The following is a 14,627-nucleotide window of genomic DNA, read 5'->3' on the forward strand; positions in this document are numbered from 1 at the left end:
ACAAAGTTAAATATGAGACAAAAGTAAATCAGAACTCACACTCACCCCCAATACATGATGCATTATAAATCTTACGCCTATCTAGCATGCTTTTGATGTTAACTGATTTTCCTTTTTCTCAAGTGGGTCCCACCAAAATGAAACCAGTTTCCCCAATTCAGGAACGGGAATGTAGGTTGTATTGACTTTGGAATCTAATAATTTCCAAACAAGACTTTTCCAATTTGAACTATTTTGATTTTATAAGTTAAATGAAGTCAAAGTTTTTTTCTTTTTGAATCCAAGATATAACTTCCATTAAAGATTTGGAATCAAACACATATATATTTTTTTGAACGTGTATTTGTCTATGTAAATCAAGGTTTTTAAAACCGAATTGGACAATGAACCGGTCAGGGGGACGGTTTTCGGGTCGAATGATCTGATCATTTGAGCTGAATGGCCAACCCATTCTAATGAAAAATTAAAAAAATTAAAAATTAGCGAAAACCATTCAACGGTTTGACCGCCTAAATCAGCAATTTACTGATCAAATCAATGTTTCTGTTCAAATTAACGGTTTTAGGGTAAAATAGAACCAGTCACTTGACCGATTTCTGATCCGATCGTCCAATCCAATTTTGAAAACCATAATGTAAATCAAACTCATCCATCCTCTTGAAAAAGCAAAATGGTAAGAATGAATTGAGTCGAGAAATTCATTCATGAATCATACTCAAGAAACAAAAACCTATTTACTAATGCCTAATACTGTTTTTTGTTTTGCCTTTTAGAAATGAGATGCCTGATGTGCCACTGAAAAGCATGAAAACTTATCACGTATCTTAATGCTTCTAATCTGAGTGCGGAAAATCCCTACGCCTCATTTGCTTCTTCAAAACACAAAATTACTACTACAATTAATATGAGTTTGGACAGATTAGATTAGACGAGTCAAATGACTAAATCAGATGGTCAAACCTTTCGAGATGACCCATTAGTCATCAAACGATTGAGATTCTCTGTCCTATGAGAATCTGACAAAGTGACAAGTGACAAGATCGATCTGGAATTTGGATGTCGTGAACTCCAAAATTAGATTATTAAGGGCCAAGGCCGTGTGGGCTGTGGGCCTTCCTTTCTGATAACGTGGATACGAAACACAGTTGCGTGTACAAAACTAGAAAGCGTCAGCCTTAACACATGCCACTACTCCCCAGCCCAGCCCAGCCCAGTCGGCAGTCCCTTGGAAACAAAACCCCGTCCCCGTCAAGTACCCAAAAACAGATTTTGTGTGAAAGAAAAATCAGAGAGACAGACAGCAATGCATGGTGGAATGTGGATACCTTTGGATTCAAGCGGTGGGTAGCTCGTCCATTTGTTGTCTGCAATTTCTGCTGGATTCTTCGATTGCGACGAACAAATAATACGTCTCTTCTTCGTATCCTCCAAAGCAAAATTGTACATAAAAGGATGACGCTGAAGCTTCTTCACTCCACCCCCTCGCTGCCTTCTTCCTCTTCTTCATTGCCTCTTCCTCTCTCTACTTTGTGCCAACTTTTTAGGTTTTCAGGTTCGTTTCGACTTGGGCTTCTTGCTGATTGGATCTTCCTGTTGATTCTTCAATTTCTTTGGACTTTTGATTTCGAACCTTGTTCAGGTAAGGATAACTCCACCCGGTGGTTCTTAATTTTGGTGTTTTATTTGTGTATGTGTATACATGATATTGAATTTGAGGATGATCACATTCTTAATTTGCTTTGTTGCATGGTTAGCGGCTCTGGAGGGGTTGAGGGAAGGAAATCTTCTTATTGGTTTACTTATTTTTGGTTGGACCGACGGTGTTGGTACGTACCTCAAATGTTACTACAGAATAGTCTCCGTTGTCTTCATACGTAGGAAGAGGGAGACGGATCTTAGAGACTCAGAGTTCACATATATCAGAGAATGCAGCTCTAGCATCTAGATAATGCTCTTAGCCTCTTCAATACCATTTTCCTTAAAAAGGGAGAACAAAATGAACAACAGGATAAAACGGCATTGCACAATCTAGTAATTATGATTAAGAACTCCATATTTATCCTCCCCTAGCCACACCTCCGCCCATCTATTTTCCCTTCTTGGAGGGGTTTTAGGGGTTAGATGAGAAAAAAAAAAACAGATGGAACAAAGGATTGTGTTGAGACAGAAGTTCCTTTTTTAGGTTCTCTATTACAATGTAGGAGTGCCTTGACTGTTGCCTGTGTATATTAAGGCAAATTACGATAAACATCGTTTTGTGCATGAGATGGTTGCCTACTCCCAATCAAGAATATTTATGTTCTTAAGCACGCAGGTTGAAATACAGGAACATTTCAGTATTTTTTTTTATCAATAACCGTGGATTGAATTAATATTAAAAATATGAGAAAATTACAGGGCAAGGGGGCTAAACAATCTTAGCTTCCAAGAACAACCATTAAACATCAGAAGAACAAACATTACAAGACAGCCCAAAAAATAGAATGTCTGTTCACCCCTTGTCTAGCTAGACCATCTGCCAAAGAGTTCGCACTTCTTTTTACCCATTTGTATTGGATTTCCATGTCCTTAGTCAGCCACTTGAATTTCCTCTTTTCATTACTGTAATTCCAAAGTCTAAGACTATCCTTTTTCAGCCAGTTTAGCACCACTTCAGAATCTCCTTCTATGATCAACTTGTTAATATGCATATCCTTGATTCTTTGTACCCCTTTAAGAGCTGCAAGAATCTCAGATCTCAAAGAATCTCCCACTCCAACTAGTCCAGAATACATAGCTAACAGCTTCCCTTGTTCATCTCTTATTACTCCTCCTATTCCGGATGGCCTTGGATTGCCCAAGCTGCTGCCATCAAAGTTCAGTTTAACAAAGTCATGGGGTGGGGGAATCCAACAAACATTTGAGGCCTTCCTCATTTGAACAAGTTCTGCTATCTCTTTCCACTTTCTTTGCAGCTCATCAACTGAGAATTCTGCGAACAGAGCCAAGGTTTTCAGCCAGTGTATAACCCTAATGTAGATGACCTCCAACATTGCTTCCAAACTTCTCTCCTTATCTATAAATATTCATGAATTTCTCTCCTCCCAAATAGTCCAAGAGACTGCAGCCCTCATACACCTCCACATAAACTTGGCCCTTTTTGTTGGCCGAAACAGCATAAATGTGAATAGGCTTTGTACATTCGAAGGGGGGGTCCACCTGCACCCAAACAAAGAAGTACACCACTCCCAAATGATGTTAGTGAATTGATAGGAGATTAGTAAGTGATATCCAGACTCACCATTAGGGGTGTCCACGGTTCAGTTAACCGAACCATGGCCCCTTTTTGTAAACTGAACCAGTGGTACTGATTTTTTCATTTTGCCAAACTGAAACCGAACCGGTACCACCGGTTAACTGGTCTGCCGGTTTCGGTTTTTGACCGGTTCGGTTCTTTGGTTTTTCAGTTTTTTATATTTATAATATATATTATATAAATATATGTATAATATTATATTATAAATAATAAATGATATATAGTATATTATAAATATTTTAAAAATATATAATATATTTGTAAATAGATCATTATAAATATAATATAAGTATATATTTATATATAATGAATATATATTTATATAAAATACATAGAAAATATGTGACGTATATTAAAATATATATAAAATATACATATAAATATATATACCAGTCGGTTCGGTTAACCATCGATTTTTTTATAGGTTAACCGAAAATCGAACCGGTCCTTCGGTTTTTCAAAAATTTCGAACCGAAATTGAATTGACCGGTTCGGTTAACTGCATTTTGCGGTTCAGTTCGATTTTTCGGTTTTTCATGGACACCCCTACTCACCATCAGCTTTACAAAAGACACACCATTAAGGACAAAAACAACTATTGGGTCTTTTTCTTTGAAGTAAATTTGCTGTGTTAACTCTTTCCAGAAAGGCTTCCCAACAGAAACTCCCAACCTTAGGAGGTATAGGATGACACCACACCTCTTTAACAGGGAAAGACAAGCCAGAAGAAGAAGAATGTGTGAGAGCACTAAAGAAAGAGGCACAAGTGAAAGAACCAGAGGGGGTGAGAGTCCAAATGTGTGAGTGGCACAAGCTCCCTCCCAACTCTCCGACCTCTGATTAAGCCCCTGGAATCTGCTCTATAAATTAGTCTCCCCAGAACTTCAGCTACCAAAGTAAATAAAAAGGGAGAGAGGGGGTCTCCTTGCCTAATCCCTCTCAAGGTTGGGAAGAAATCGACCACTCTCCCATTTACTAGTATGGAGTAATGGCAGTTCCTGATACAACCCAAGACTCATCTGCACCAATTATCCCCAAAACCAAAATTGGTCATCACCTCCATCAAGAAAGACCAATCCACCAAATCATAAGCCTTTTCCAAATCCAGTTTATAAATCACCCTTTTTTCTTGGATCTCTTAAACTCCTCCAAGTTCTCATTTGCTATCAGAATCTGATCTATTATCTGTCTCCCCTTCACAAAGGTTCCTTGATTATCTGCTATAATTGTTGGGAGCACTTTCCTTATTCTGATGGACAACACCTTGGTGATAATCTTATAAAGGCTGTTGACTATGCTGATCGGCCTAAAATCCTTTGAGTGACATGCATTCCTCTTCTTAAGAACCAGTTCTATAAAAGTGGAGTTCAGCCCTGGGTTGATCACCCCTCTAGAATGGAATTCATCAATCACAGTCCACAAATCTTCCTTTAATATCTCCCAACAATCTTGATAAAAAGCCATCGTAAAACCATCTAGGCCTGGTGCCTTTGATCTATCCATAGAGAACACTGCCTCCCTTATCTCTTCCACTTCAAACTTCCTTTCCAACCAATCCCTATTCTCTATCTGCAAAGCTGGCCATTCCATACCCTCAATCCACACCCTACTATTTAGGGGTTTTCTAAAGATAGACCTAAAGTGATTTGCAAAAGCCCCTGCTATTTCTCTTTGGGTGGATATTGTAACCCTTCAATCTCCAAACTTGATACAAAATTCCTTCTTCTTCTTCCACTTGCCACCGCATGAAAAAATTTGGTATTCCTATTCCCCTCTTTCAGCCATTTACACCTTGATTTTTGTCTCCAACTTATTTCCTCCTGAAGAAGATAATCCTCTAACTGTTTATGCAATTTCCATCTTAGCTCCTTATCTTCTTCTGTAAGACAACCCCTTTCTTCCTTGCCATCTAGGTCCTCAATTTGTGCAGTCACTATTTGCTTTCTTTCCTCTAATCTCCCAAACTCTAACAGATTCCACTCCTTGATTTTGCCTTTCAGATACTGGAGCTTCTTATGAAACCTCATTCCACTCCATTTCATTGTTGGATTGCTTTCTAGCCACCATTCTTTGACTTTCTTTATGAACCCCGGGTGTCCTAGCCACATGTTTTCAAACCTAAAGGGAGCAGGACCAACACTTCTCACTTTCTCCCTACAGATTACAATAGGCCAATGGTCAGAAGTCACCATTGGATATGCTCTAGAGTTTAGATTCCCCCAATGTTCTTCCTAGTCATTTGAGAATAGAAATCTATCCAACTTAGAGCAAATTGGGTTCACTTGGAGATTGGACCAAGTAAAACAGCTGTGTGATAGTGGGATCTCTTTAAGCTCGTAAACATCCACAAATTGATTGAATTTCCTCATACTCAAGGTCGATCTCCGCCTTGGACTATTTGTCTCTTCCAGGAATCTTATAACATTAAAGTCACCTCCAAGACACCAAGGCCCTTCCCATAGTCCCCTTATATCAGCCAGTTCTTCCCACAACTTCCTTCTCTCTCTGGAATCATTTGGACCATATACATTGGTAAGAACCCATTCAAACCCATCCTCCACTTGTTTAAACTTCAAGGAAATTGAAAATTGGCCTATTAACTCTTCCTGACCTATGAATACTTCATTCTTCCACATTGTGACAACACCCCCCGTAGACCCCTAGGAAGGCAGAGCCGCCCAGCTAATCCCCCTGCCTCTCTAGACACTCCTTGCCCACCTAATGTCAAAATCTGCTCTCTTGGTCTCCTGCAAAAGTACCACATCTGGGTCTGTTTTCTTGATGGCCTCTTTTGTTACTGCTCTCTTCCTAGCACTTCCCAAACCTCTGATATTCCAGCTTAAGATCCTCATCTAACTATCTTCTTTCCCCTTAAACCCTCCTGCCCTCAGTTATTCCTCTTCCTTCTTTCTCCTTTGACCTTCAAACCTCTATCTCCTCCCACCTCCTTTAGCAGCCTTTCAGCCTCACTCACTCTTCTCCTTTTAGATTTTGCTTCTTCTTTCTTTGTTTTCAAAAATACTTTGAGAACATTTGGATCTTTCAATTTGCACCCCAATTTCTGTACAAAACCCGCCACAGAATCCTCACTAATTACATCTCTTACACTTGACTTTCTACTTCCCTCCCCTATTTTTGTCTCCCCCTTTCTATATCACATTCCTCCTCAGAACCCTCTACTCTAACTCCCTCTGACCCTTCCTTTTGACTGTTTTCCACCACTGCTTCATTTAACACACTCTAGGGTTTCCAGGATTCTTTTCTTTTTTTCTGTTTCTCCTTCATTCCCTACTTCTCTCTCCTGACCCTTCCTGTCACTTCTATTTTCTCTCACCCCATCCCCTCCAAGGGCTGCAGCCTCTGGGTTGGGATCTGTATTTGGCACGGAAGTCAAAGAGCAACAATTAGTATCACAAAACGAAAGGACACGGTTACCTAGGTTGTGGTGGGGAAGATTGGGAGTGCTGGAGTTGGATACAGAAACAGTCTGACCCTGACAAGGAATGTGGGTTCCATCTGGTTCCAAGGCTCGGTTCTGATTAGCTAGCCTTTCCGTCACCTCTGTTAAACAGAGATCACATCTCTTACCCACTTGCTTATGCCTCCCCACTGTGTCCCTTTATTGCTTTGAGAAGTCTCGAGGGATCCCTTACAAAAAACCTGTTCAGCAAGGAGATTTTGAGATGGAGCTTCTGAGTGTGAGTTAGAGTTTCCACCCCCAGAGTTCGAAATGTGTTCAGCGACAACAATGTACGACTCTTCCTCAGCACAGTGAGACGTTACCGCACCTGGTCTTTTTGAGAACAATGTATCCAGATCAAGAGTTGCAGCAGCTTCTTCCTCTGAAAACTTCTCACCCAAAACACTGCCTAAACTGGACTGGCTATCCGAAACTTCTTCCACGTCGTCTTCCTCCATTTTGCAGTCCACCCAGCCCTCGTCAAAACCATCCTTTTCCTCGAGATGAGCTCGATCGTACCTGGGGTTTGGTCTGTCTTGTGATGTTCGTCCCTCCCTGGGTGTTTCAGGAACTGCGTGAGGCACCCACCAGAGAGTACTTGAGCTTCGCTCTGACTGCCTGAGATCACCTACAGCGCCCCCATCCAAAATTTTCGAAGAAGAAGAAGATAGATGATGTCTATCATCTATAGTCCCCAACCATCTCCCCCGACCCACGTGCTCACTTAAACAATCACGTGGGTAGGGATTCCCCCTTCTGGCTGAGCCGATCGGTCCACCCACCGGTTCAGATGGCCCGGCCTGCAGAAATCTCCCTTTCTTAACCACGTCAGTGAAGGTGTCTTGTCCCTTCGAATTACCAGCTAATTCAAAAAATTTTGAATTTATTTCTTTTAATAGATTTTGTGGCTTTTGGTTCTCTCCCACCGACTTTTCAGCTTCCTTTCTAAGCTGCCCCCTATGTTCAGTCTTACCGTCCAGCTGTAGGCCCCTAGTAATCCAACCCTCCATGTCAGCATCGTCTTCTAACTTGGGTCTTCATCCCCAAAGCTCTGCCTCCACCTCTGAAACTAACCATACTTTAAACCATGTACCTTCAGCAAGAACCTCTATTGTTCTTGGGAGCGATTCCAGTCTCACCCCGACCATCCTAACCACAGCAGCACGAAAATCTTGCAGTTGGACTTCCTCCATTTCTCCGCCCAGCAGCTTCACAATATTTCCCAGATTTGCTTCACTCCGGAGATGGAAGGGAAGACCTACCAATTTGAGCAGGAAACTTCCGCAGACATGTTCCATCTCATTACACAATGGTTTCCAGTTTTGAATCTGAATCAAACTTTCTTCACATTCAAAAGATGTAAATCCCCTGATTTTCTCATTGTCAATTCTCAACACTGCCTTCCTGTCTGAGAACGGTTTCAGAGCAACCTCGGACTCCAGCTTCAAGTTGTGCACCACTGAGTTTAGGACCTTCCTCCAATCTTGTATTGCCTTGCTCGCTGAGATCACCATTCCCCGCTCCCAGTCTTCTTTCTCACCATCAAACCACAGCTTCACCCCTGTATTAGAGCTCGAAATAAGTTCACCATCACTGCATGAGCTCTTCTTCAATGGCTGCTCCAGGCTTTTAATGGGTGCCGAACTTCATTCTTGCTTCAACACCACATCGACAGAGACAAGAAACTGCTGCAACCCCTCCGCAAAGGCCATCCAACCTTGTTTCTTCTTCCCTTCCGGTAAGCAAAGCAATTGTCTTCTTGCGTCGAAATATTTTGTGACCATGATGAACCAGCCTTTACCATTGCATCTCAGTTCCACTTCGTACCTCTTCTTTCCCAGTTCAAAAACATTTTTCCATCCTATTGTCCTAACCGATTGTATAACACCATCAATAAAGCCCTTTAACCATGCCACTGCTTCCTCAAACAATAGTATCGTGGCCGTCCTATCCTCCCTAATTTTTAACAGGTTCTTTCCTCTGGCCCTTCCGCTATCAAATAAAAATTTCTTCGCTTCAATAATCAGTTCAGACTTCCATCTACTCACCAAATGAAAAACTTCTCCGCTTCGGCTTCCCATCAGTTCAGACTTCTCCGGGTTCTAATTTGATCGTAGAGCATGTATCCAGAATTTAGAACAGCAGCAATGGTTCCAGGAGGCTTAGAACCGTCTGGAATCTGGAAGACTGCATAATGCCTATGTCTCTGACACCTACAAATTATTTGAATTGAAGCCTTTATCCATTTAAACCAAATTGGGGGGGGGGATTTATGGAGGATGTCATCGCTCCTATCTCTTCTAAATTCTAATAGACCAATATTGCCTCATTGATGTTCAAACTGGTATATTTAATTTTAATCACCTCCAGGCAGAAAGAATGCATTCTGTTTGTGGCCGGGAAAGGACAATGATACTGGATTGCTATTGAAGGGTTGTGGCCCCACGATTATGTTTATTAAATAGGAAAAATCTATGATGCTGGAATTCAATGATAATGACTTCTTTGACGTTTACAAGGATGAAAGAAGAGAGGGATAAGAAAAAGAACCAGTTTGCAGTGATTGCTCATCTTTGTCTTGATATTATCTTTCATAGTATACAAAAATTTGTGCTGTAGGAAAGAAGGTTACTTGATCCAGTGATTTAAACTTTGAGATCATATGGAAGTTTTACTAATATTTCTTTTGTTTTTACTTTCCTTGATGAGTAGCAATGACTTTGTTAAGAAGGAAGATAAAAGAATGTTTCAGGGAATAGTGTTGTAAATTGTATTCAATCTCTGGTTTATCTAATTCATTCTGAAGAAAAGTTCGTAATATATCCATCTACATGTATACAAGTGTAAATTCTGATCTCAACATTTTCACCCTTCTTCATCAACTATGATGGTTGAATTAGAAAGAGTTATTTGAGATTAATATAGTTGCAAAATGAAAGGGATAGTTCTTTAAAAAAAAGAGCTAGGTTGATTGGGTATAAGAAAAGAATGATGAAAAAGAAGTTGAAGTATGGTTTAAAACTGAAAGAAAGTCGGGATCAAGAGAAGCAAGAAAACCAGAGATTGATCAAACGGAAAAAGATATAAAAGAGATAGCTGGGTGCCTGAGTCTCACCTGTAACCTTGTGCCATGGCTTGAGTATGATGAGATTTGGGCAAGATCTCAATGGAATCTTGCTATTGAACATATGGTATGAACTCTGCAAAAACACATTCTTCATCCACTCCGTTGTAGGGGAATAATTCATATATACAGATTACAAGAGAATATCATTCAAATCTCCCCAAATACTAATTTCCTAAGGCATCGCCAATCACAATAAAAACCTTGCAAACAAAGACTAACAAGAAATTCCTATATATCCTAAAGATCCTCTAAAAATCTATGATAATGTAAACAAATCCTCAAAGATACTAAAATCCTCCAATGATGTTCATGGGCCATGGCAGTTTGAGCAACATTTATCCTATTGGCTGGGCTAGCTGGAAGTGGGCTTACAGTAGCTTAAATATTGGGTGTATCAGTGGACCCAACTTTGGAGGAGAATCCAGAGGGCTGCATTGCATATATGCTGGGTGCCAATACCCTGTTTTACAATATCAGACCATACATGAAATCATATGGTTTATCCTCCATCTCTCTGTCTATAAAGTTAAAAGCCATGTTTTTTTTTTTTCTCTAGAGTTTTCAGTTGGACATAATTTTGTGCTTCTGCGTTGCTTCTATACTTCTATTTCCTAAGGCTCCTTTGGGTGTTCATGAGGCAGGTGTTGAATATTTTCTGCAAGCAAGATATGGGTGAGGTTGACACGAAATCAATTGAATCGGTTCAAGCTGTCCTTTCCTTATTTGAGGAGAAAAAAGACCAAAGGAAGTATTGTTTAATTGGGAACGAGGTAAGTGGTTATCAAAAGGTACAGGTAGGGTTAGTTGATCATTGGAACATATAAATGGTAGTTACTATCTAGACCTTAATTTTGGATGTATCTTTCTTAAGAATCCCAGATTCCCACTGGAACTGCTGTTTCACATGCTTAAACTATCTATACTATAATCTATAATAGGTTTTCCAATTTGCACATATGGCAGTCTAAGATCCTTCACTATTTCCATGGAAAGCAGGAGGTGGTGAAGGGGATGGAACTTGACCTCATGCTCAAATACTTGGCCAACTACAAGGTGCAATTGGAAGTAAAAGAATCTGCCTACATGCAAGCCCTTCTCAAGATAGAAGTCTACCAAAAGACAGTTGATGAACTGTCCATCCAGCTGAAGAATGCTGAGGCTGAGAGGGACAAGTACATTAAAGAATGCCAAGAAGCAAGGGTGCGGATAGAGGATCTGGAATCCAAGATTAAGGAGATGTCAGATCAGCTCTTGGAAACTGGAAAGGCAAAAGAACAACTTATCTATGTGGTAAGTGAATTGAAGACCACCAAAGAAGAGCTGCTGAGCACAGAAGCAAAACTTGCTGCTGCTGAGGAATCGAATCTTTCTGCCATTGAACAGGCCAAACTAATTGAAACTTCTATTGATATGGAGAAAAAAAAGAGTGAGGAGCTTCTGAAGCACTTATCAGAGATCAACAAGGCTATGTTTCATTTTAAACTGGAAGTAATTGAAGCAGAGAAAGAGAAGTCCACAATCATATCAGAGAAGGATGGCAAGATACAGATGTCCATAAACGCAGCAGTTCAAGCACAGGAACAATTAGAAGAGATGAGAATACAAGCAACCACTGTGCAAGATTTAGACAACCAACACTTGGCGAAGTCCCAATCAATTGATTTGCCACAGAAATTGAAGCAAGATAAAGAGATCCATAATTCATTTGCAGAAGCTGCTTCTGGTAAAATTGATGATCTAAACCAACTAAAATCAGAGTTGATAGAAAGAGCAAACTCTGTCAAAGAAAGTGATACCAAATCAATGGATTCAGAGCTGAGGCAATTAGAATTAGAACTTAAAAATGCAAGAGAAGAGGTTTGCAATCTAAGGCATGAGATTAAATTTCTTAAAGGTACAATTCAGAAGTCAGAGAAAGAGATGGAAGAGAGCAAGGAAAGAGAGTCTGAAGCTCAGGTTCACATTGCAATGCTGAAATCAGAGCTTCACAGAGACAGATCAAAGATTGCAGCAGCAGAGGCAGCTGAAGCAAGGGCAAAGAGTGTTAAGTCGGGGTTATATCTTGCTGTGCAGCAGTTGGCAATAGAAGCGGATGAAGCCAAGAAGGAAACACAAAGGCTCAGACGAGTAATAGAGAAGGCAAAAGAAGAAGCAGACGAAGAAACTGGAAACTCTGCCAGTGTCAAACCCCAATTTCTTGAATCTTCTTCATGTCTAAAATTGCACAGAGTTGGGGAGTTAAAACCCAAAGTGGAAGAGGTAGAAGACAATATGATACCCATCTCACAATTTCAATGAATGAATGATCGAATACAATCTGCATCAGGGAACATGAGCAAGTGGACTGTTTCCTGAAGATGCATCACATGTAATTGCAGTGTGAAGTAGATGCTTCGAATAAAGAGCTTGAAACTGCAATTGCAGAAATTGGGGTGCTAAGGTCTGTGGTGGAGAAGGCTGTAATCACGGCTGAGCTGGCATTAGAAAATTGGAACAGTGGTCGAGTTGAGGATCAATTAAAGTGGAGGGAACTGAACACTGGAGAAGAGCTTGCTGCAGCTGCAGTTTGCAAGGAAACAGCTCCCAAACAAGGCAATAATGAAATGTTTCCTTTAGGTTCATAATTCGAAATTCTAGTCCCACAGGATGACTTTTTTTTTTTTTTTTTCTTTTCTTTAATGAAAGAGGTTCAGATTGTATTTTTGAGAACTTAGATTAACCATCATTGTCTTCCACTTTAACTTTGGACTTAGGAGTACATTGTTTTAGAAAATCTACCTCCGGTATCATACCTTTCCGGCATCATAGAATTACCCACATATACACAATTAAAACAAGACAGAATATGTTCCATTGCTTGGTACAATGAGAAAAATCTCAGGCTGGTATGTATGAGAACGCATTTATGACTCTGAAAGCAACGACTTCATGTAAAAAAAGAAGAGGAGGTTAAGTTTGAATGATTATATCTAGTCTACCCTTTGCAATACCCCCATATGGTTGGGAGCAACATTGAGTAATGGCCTTTACCTGAGACAAAGCAAAAATAAGCCAAAGATGAGCCATCTACGACTGGAAGAAGGAAGAATAGGCCTTATTTCTTTTTAATTTTTTCTTGGCAAAAGAAAACCAAGAAGAACTTTCTTTCTTTAGGTGAGCGTCGTGTGCATCAGTCCCCTGGGAGACATCTGATGAGCAGTTTCATTTTCTGTTCTAAGTTCTATATAGTTTCTACATATAGAGTATTTACAATAGCTGCTGAATCAGAAAATATATTTATATCTGTTATATTCAGAATTAACGCCTCCTGCAGTCCTTGAACATTTAGAGCCCACCAATACAAGACAAATTCCTCCTCCTGCAGTCCATTATTATTATTATTATTATTATTATTATTATTATTATTAGGGAAATTGTCTAAAATTCACATTACTTTTTAGCATTTCTTTTAAATTCACCATAACTTTTCAAAATGTCCAGTGAACCCTATGTTGGTAGATTATTATTTTACCCTTTGTTCTATTGTAAATGGAAAATAAAGCACAGCTTTGATAAAAAATAACAAAAATGTCTCAAATATTTCAGTTTAAAAAATTTTCTGCCCACTTTACATATTTAAGTAAATAGGGAGTTTTAAATAAAGAAAAGTGCTTTTGATCAAATCAAACTCATCTGATGCTCCATACCTACTTGCACCACACAATTATCACTTTATCCCTTTTAATTTCAAATGCAACAAGAATTGAGATCAATAAAAGATCTATGGTTAAGAAGAGGACACGTGGCTCTGTAGGACCCAACGTCCACTTCTATGTTCTATGAGATGTTAGTTAGAACAAAGGCGTAAAAATTCTAGATAGGTATGCCAATTTAGTACCTGTACTTTAAATCGTGACAATCTAGTGCCCGAACTTTCAATTTGCGACAATTTGGTACTTGATGTTAAATTTCCGTCAGTTAGAAGATAAAAAGTCCTAAATACCCCCAACTATTTCGAATAATGTATGAATTACCGATTAAAATTACAAAAATAACCCATCATCTATTCTGACCAATGCAAGTGGGAACCACTGCTCATACTTGCATTTACAGAGAATCCGAAAACCAGCTCCCTTATGCTAGTGGTGTCAAGCGAATGCGCTACCGGAAAAGTTGATTTCGACGATCGTACACGCCGCCGAAAACATTGAAGTCGAAGAATCCAGTACCGTTCCGGAGGACGACTCCTGTTGCCCGTCGTTGGAACATTATTGCACCCACTGTTTACTCAGCTGTTGCTAGAGAAGACGACTTGTTGCCGGCGCCGAAAGAGACAACTAGGGTATGTTTATTTGCTATTGTTTTCTATCATTTTCTATGCGTTTTTTAACATTGACTTCTCCTTGATTTCTCTACAAGTGGGTTATTGAGATTTTAATCCAAGATTTTTTAGGGTTGTTAGAACTGAAACATTTTGCCAAACATTTTTAGATCTGAAAACAAACAATGTTCTGACCATCAACATATGGCATGCAAACCAAATTGTTTTGGTTTGGTTTTGATTGCAGTATAAAGAAGCTAAAAGCATTCTGAATTTCTGATTTACTTTGTTTTCGACTTTAATTTGTTTTGTTCGAACTCGAAGTAAGCCTGAAGCTTAAATAAACCAAAATTTGAATTATTTATTTGCAATTTCACACTCGTATACAATTCTACCACAATTTCAGAAATGCAGGGTCACTTCAACCCAAATTTCTTAAGAACAA

General features: G+C 39.6%; 1 protein-coding gene across 2 annotated transcripts; it reads left to right on the forward strand.

Annotated features, from left to right (window-relative positions):
- Positions 1-1,284: 1,284 nt before the first annotated feature.
- On the forward strand, positions 1,285-12,655 carry LOC104603056 (uncharacterized). Of its 2 annotated transcripts, XM_019198150.2 has the most exons (4): positions 1,285-1,639; positions 1,755-1,826; positions 10,524-10,652; positions 10,879-12,655. In XM_019198150.2, the coding sequence occupies exons 3-4, from the start codon at positions 10,551-10,553 to the stop codon at positions 12,178-12,180; spliced, it is 1,404 nt and encodes a 467-aa protein (XP_019053695.1). In that variant the 5' UTR covers positions 1,285-1,639; positions 1,755-1,826; positions 10,524-10,550; the 3' UTR covers positions 12,181-12,655. The 2 variants fall into 2 exon arrangements, with proteins under 2 accessions (XP_019053695.1, XP_010265291.2); XM_010266989.3 differs by lacking the exon at positions 1,755-1,826 and having other exon boundaries at positions 1,286-1,639.
- The last annotated feature ends 1,972 nt before the right edge of the window (positions 12,656-14,627 follow it).

This window comes from Nelumbo nucifera, chromosome 3 (genome assembly GCF_055504915.1).
Source record: "Nelumbo nucifera cultivar China Antique chromosome 3, China Antique-T2T, whole genome shotgun sequence".
Taxonomy (NCBI): Eukaryota; Viridiplantae; Streptophyta; class Magnoliopsida; order Proteales; family Nelumbonaceae; genus Nelumbo; species Nelumbo nucifera.

Bases quoted from the DNA above. Each gene is read 5' to 3' on its own strand.
- LOC104603056 (XM_019198150.2), top strand. From the start codon at position 10,551: ATGGGTGAGGTTGACACGAAATCAATTGAATCGGTTCAAGCTGTCCTT. The intron at 10,653-10,878 runs GTAAGTGGTTAT...CATGGAAAGCAG, and splicing joins ATTGTTTAATTGGGAACGAG to GAGGTGGTGAAGGGGATGGA.